This window comes from Achroia grisella, unplaced genomic scaffold, assembly GCF_030625045.1.
Source record: "Achroia grisella isolate CSIRO2021 unplaced genomic scaffold, CSIRO_AGI_Agris_v1 utg862, whole genome shotgun sequence".
Classification (NCBI taxonomy): Eukaryota; Metazoa; Arthropoda; class Insecta; order Lepidoptera; family Pyralidae; genus Achroia; species Achroia grisella.
The window spans coordinates 1,320,653-1,326,788 of NW_026713046.1; the positions used below are offsets into that span (position 1 = coordinate 1,320,653).

General features: G+C 43.9%; 1 protein-coding gene across 1 annotated transcript; it reads left to right on the plus strand.

Moving 5' to 3' along the window:
- Nucleotides 1-2,457, plus strand: LOC131852817 (uncharacterized). Its single transcript, XM_059203552.1, has one exon. It carries the CDS (start codon nucleotides 1-3, stop codon nucleotides 2,455-2,457), a length of 2,457 nt encoding a protein of 818 aa, XP_059059535.1.
- The last annotated feature ends 3,679 nt before the right edge of the window (nucleotides 2,458-6,136 follow it).

Sequence of the window (6,136 nt, forward strand, 5' to 3'; positions counted from 1 at the left end):
ATGCTAGATGAAGGCTCGACGGTTACACTCATCGATGCGGAGATCGCAGAACAGATCGGAGCCGAAGGTCCGACGCGATCTCTGAGAATTCAGGGAGCGGCCTCGAGCTGGCACGAAGCCTCAAGCCGAGTGGCTGATGTCATCATCAGAGGGCGACACCATACGGACGAAGAACACTCGGTGAGGGCGCGTACGATCCGGGATCTCACCCTAGGAACGCAGCGAGTGAACCCGGAAATACTCGCGTACGGACACCTGCGACAACTCACTTGCGAGCAAGTGTGCTACGAAGATGCCAGACCCAAGGTCTTGATCGGGTCAGACAACTGGCATCTGATTGTTACGCGGAAGCTGCTCACAGGAAGGCACAATCAACCCGCAGCGTCGCTGACACGACTGGGATGGGTCATCCACGGAACGGTACCCAGAAGTGTCGTGGAAGACGAGGAACATGTCCTCCACGTGCGGTTGACACAGCGCAACGCCGAGCCAGACATGCGGCATATAGAGGGCATAATAAAAGCGCATTACGACATCGACGCGTTGGGTATATCGTCGAAGAGATTACCCATCGCTAAGGAGGAGCGCGCCGTCGCCACATTCAACTGCACAGCGACGAGAGTGGATGGGCGATACGTCGTAGGATTGCCGTGGGAGAGAGATAACGTCATTCTACCTCCCAGCTACGACATGGCAGCGAGCCGACTGAGGGGAATAGAGCGGCGGATGGATCGCTCTACGGAATTCCGGCTGGCGTATACCGCGGAGATAAACAAGTTGTTGGACAAGGGTTACGCCGAGAAAGTAACCGACGACCGGTTCGACAACGACCGCGCGTGGTACCTTCTCCATTTCGGAGTGACGAATCCGAATAAACCCGGAAAGCTGCGACTCGTATTCGACGCCGCGGCCCGTTCGAAGGTAATTTGCTTGAACGACGCACTGCTGGATGGGCCAGATATGCTACGGTCGCTTAACGGTGTGTTATACCGTTTCCGCGAGAAGCCCGTAGCTATCACGGCGGACATACGAGAGATGTTCCTGCAGATTAAGATACGGGAAGAAGATAGAGCAGCACAACAGTTTCTGTGGCGAGGAGATGACAGGATTAACCCGCCGCAGAAATACGTAATGACCTCAATGATTTTCGGGGCGAGGAGCTCACCGTTCATCGCACACAGCGTTCGAGACAGGAACGCGGCAGAGCACCGAGAGTCGCACCCGTCAGCGTACACCGCCATAACAAGGAACCACTACATGGACGACTGGGTCGATAGCTTTGACTCCGAAGAGGAAGCAGCCCGCGCCATACGAGAGGTAGCAGAGGTTCATGGCGGGATAGGATTCACGCTGGCGGGTTGGAATACAAACCGACCGAGCCTGCTAGAGAATGTGAGTGAGGACCAGCGAGCGAGGACGCCGAAGGAACTGGGAGCCAACGCACATCCATACGGAAAGACATTGGGGTTATTGTGGATGTCAGCCGAAGACCAGCTGGCGTTCAACACCGGCATGCCACGCGTCCCACGAGAAGTGAAGCACGGCACACGGATACCGACGAAAAGGGAAGCCCTAGGAGCGGTGATGTCATTGTTCGACCCGCTCGGGCTGCTGAGCCCTTACACCATCACGGCAAAAATCATCTTGCAGGCGCTGTGGGTGCAGAAGGTCGAATGGGATGACCCTCTGCCCGCCGAGGAAGCGCGGACGTTCCAGGAATGGAGAGACGACCTAGCGTATATAGAGGAACTAAGATTGCCGCGATGGTATGGCACGAACGACAGCCAACGGTCGCAACTGCACGTATTCACGGACGCAAGCGAACAGGCATATGCCACAGCCGCGTATTGGAGGACGGAACGCGAGGATCGTAGCGTTAACGTCGTCCTGGTAGCAGCCAAAGCGAGGGTAGCGCCCATGAAAGCGCAGAGTATACCCCGGATGGAGCTTCAGGCGAGCCTGGTAGGACCCCGACTGGCCGCTGACGTACTGAAAGGACGTCGTCGCGCGGCCGAAGTCTTCCTATGGACGGTCTCGAAGAAGACGCTACATTGGACTAGGAACGACACCGCTCGATACAATCCACACGCGGCCCGCCGGATGGCAGAAAGCGCCGAACATACAGAACCAACACAGTGGCGCTGGGTACCGACCGCCCACGACGTAACTAACGACGCGACCCGCGCGAGATATACAATACGGACCGCCGCCGACAGATCCGTCGGGCCGGCGCTTGTATACGCTCCAGAGAAAGAACGACCCAAGGAAAGCAAGCCCGTCCCTGCAGAGACAGTAGCCCGTGCCCGGGCAAAGGCAAAGCCCGTAATGGACAGAATGCGGTTCTCCTCATATGACCGAGTGAGGAGGACCCCGGCACAGGTGCTGCTGCTCGCAGAAGAATACAGGCGACGGGCATGGAAGCTGGGCCGGGAGCGCCCCGCCGAAGCGGGGAAATGAGTCAAGTGGCGTTGCGGTGAACGCGGACGGACGGACGAACGCGAGGGAATTTTTCGAAGGCCGACCCGAAGGCTGGTGGTCCTCCCTAGGGATAAGGGCTGCGAAGATCTGCGCCGGGGGGAGGCTGTTGCGGACCACGAGTCGGCATCGAAAATATGTAAATAAATTTGTGTATAAATTTGTATTTTTCCAGTGTTTTGACTATTGTTTAGGTTAGACTATTGTTTGTACCATATACCCTTTGTAGCGGCATAGATACTGTGAATTCTATGTCCGCCCATTGTGTAAATTCTTAGGGATCACAGCTTTAGTGTAGCCTGAACATGTGGCATTTAGTCGCACGTGGTTTTTTGTAGTTTTTTGTGTTGTTACTATTGTATTTAATTTTAAATGTGTGCGTATTCGCTGTTCCGGCCCGTCGGTCACCGACATGTGCAGGAATTGTCGGGAGGGTGGGACGGCCGACGCGCACGGCTCGGCGGGGGTGGGGAAGGACGCGCTCGGGCGCCCGTAAAAGGCGGGTTGGTTCTCGATCGCGCTCTCTTACGCATACGCCACCGACGAAGAACCACCGCCGGCGCAACGACCAAGAAAACCCCACTCCGGCCGGCCGACCCATAGAATAAGAAACAAATTGAAATACAGTCCACATATTTTGAAAATCGAAGACCTTTTAATTGTGTACCCCACACATATATTAGTATTTTTTGTTTTAGTACAATTGACAATAATAATAATAATATTCCTGGACAATTCACACATCTTCATTTAGGCCCAAACTAAGAAGTGCTTGTAGTAGGGGTACTAGACAATTGATCTAAATAAATAAACATAATGTACATAAGAAACACCCAGACCAATATAAACAATCCTAAAAGAAACAAATGTGAGTATATTACTACGGATTATTATATTAGAATCATGAACAATATCTATTTAGTAATACTATATACTATGTCGGTCCCCAAAACTATAAAATTTATATTTTCGCGTAAATATTTATAAAAATAATGGTTAAGTAATTAGATTAATTAAATAAATAACTGCTACAACGAAATTCAATACAAATATAATAATATTCTTACTTATACGGTTCTTATTTTGCTACTCAAAAAGGAACTCACAAGTACTTTACATATAACTTAATGTTAAGTAGCCGTGGGGCCTGTGAATATAATTACTCGTTCTATATAATTGTTATGAGAATAGATATTCATTAGAGATGTTAGAACAATCGCTTCCTCCAGGCAGAACAAGAAATTATATTCTTTTAAGATAGATAATTTGTTTTTGGTTCATTAAATGTTATTAATATAATTAAACGGGTTTGTACGAATACAGTCAATAAAAGTTGTAAATAAAAGACGAATAATTAAATTGTAAATTACCTCTCTCGATCAAGCTGACTGGAGTATGAGCGATGGCAATGATGGGAGATGCGAATAGTTTGTTTAACTACCGTCATTAGATTATTCCACAAAATTTATAAAATATTGTAGTACTATCATTTAGTTAGTTAGTTACATATGAATGTAGATGGTTATAAGGGCAGAGGAAGGCTGAAAAAGAGATGGATGAACTTTGTGAAAGATGATATGGTAAGAAAGGAAGTAAATAACGAGATGACTGCGAACAGGGATGAATGGAAGAGAAAAACATATTACGCCGACCACAAATAAATGGGATAAGGAAGCAGCAGATGACGATTGTAGTACTATCAGTACATTGTATAAAACAAAGTCGCTGTCGCTGTCTGTTCGTTCCTATGTATGCTTAAATCTTTAAAACTACGCAACGGATTTTTTTTAATAAATAGAGTGATTCAAGAGGAAGGTTTATGTGTATAACACATGTACACTCGGGCGAAGCCGAAGCCAGTAGCTAGTAACTATATAAATACTATAGATTTCAATTTTTTTCTAATTTATATTAATTTGCATTATTTTATTGCAATATTATTACTATGAACTGTTTTGGGTTGATTCTTTAATATGATTGTTTGTTGGTCTTTCTGTTTTTCTATCACGTAAAATAAAATCTACTTAGCTTGCGACTAGATGACGTTGTCTTGAGATATTATTATTTGTTCGCTAATAAACATTTGTATTCATTAGTATGACTGTTTATATCGGTCTAGATGTTTTTTTTTCTATCCCGTAATATAATATAAAATCTGCTTAGCGTGCGACTATATGACGTTGCCCTGAGAATATTTGCTCTCTTAATCACCATATTCATTATTGAGATGAAAAGAAATGGTAAAAATCGATTCTTACCCTATCATAAGGCGGAAGATTTATGGTATAGAGTTTATGGAAGCTCTAATGATTCACCTTTGAACCATTCCGTTATAGTGTCTGCATAAAGCGAGGGCACCCGACCGTGTAGTATTAATTTCCCTACAAAGGCAACTGAGACGGCATTTTACGAAATTCTCCCCACAAGACAGTCGAAGTTGCCAATTTTGTGGATCTTTCACGTGTCTATAATAGTAGCTACTGTATTTATTGAATAATTTATTTATTTGAACAATAATCATTGTTCAAATAAACTTTTATGTGAAGGTAACACTAGTTTTGCATACTCACGTGTTAAGAATTATTTGGTGTATTAGTTTATTATTCCAACTTGGAATGAAAATTCATTAATATGTCAAATGATTTTCAATAAGTGACTATTCAAAATTAAAGTAAAAGTTTATCTCATCAAAAACATAAATGTGAAATGATAGCCGAGTTTAATATTATGTTATATGCCTTGATTGTTGACTTCTACGACAAAAGAGGTAAGATCTAAATGGGTGCCAAGTTCAATGGTCTGTCCTGAAATGTATTTATAACAATATACAATATCATTTCTTCTTATAACTTAGGATAATATACTGTAGCCTAAGGTCTAACTTGGCCAGTTCTCATATACCAATTATTACTTTCGATTGCTAGTTACTACTAATAATAAAATAGGAACCGACAAGTAACATGTTTAGAACGTGCAAAGGCTACAGTATATTTTGTATACACACGGTGCTGCTCGCCAGTTCTCTTACTTGAAACTCGGCTTGACACGCTACCGCGTGTCTAGATTTGAACGAAGATTATTTTTTATTTACAAAAAAAAAAAAACTATGTGCGTTAGTTTCCATTAATGTCTACAAATTCAAATTGATACACATCATTTTTTTGTAATGCTTCTCAGGGAACAGATACTTCGATAAGTAACTAAATTCGGAAAAAGAAAAGGCAGTGATCACATCCTTTGCTACGGTGAATTGAAATATGAGTATCTAGAGATATACAAAGATTAGCGTTGACTATGACGTGCCCAGATAGTTAATGGTCCAACTGATGCCAATTGTCCCCAATACATGAGCAGCAATTCGGACTCCCCATACATTACCAACATATAGGGAATTCAGGAGGGCAAAAGTTTAAGCAGCTAATATAGATGAGACAGAATATCAGATTGATTAGTCAATTTGCCACAAAAAAATTCAAATGTGTCATAAAATATTTTCTATGTAAAAAAGCTTATTATAAAATTGAAGAATTTATAAATGATAATAATGTTTTTGTAGAAAATATCTAACTTAAAATTCATAGCGCTGACAATGTTATCTGATTGAACAGAGATTAAGTACGTAGCGGTTTCTATGTTGATTTTCGCATGCCTAATCCTTGTT

Excerpts from the sequence above, each read along its gene's own strand:
- LOC131852817 (XM_059203552.1), top strand. The coding sequence starts at position 1 with ATGCTAGATGAAGGCTCGACGGTTACACTCATCGATGCGGAGATCGCA.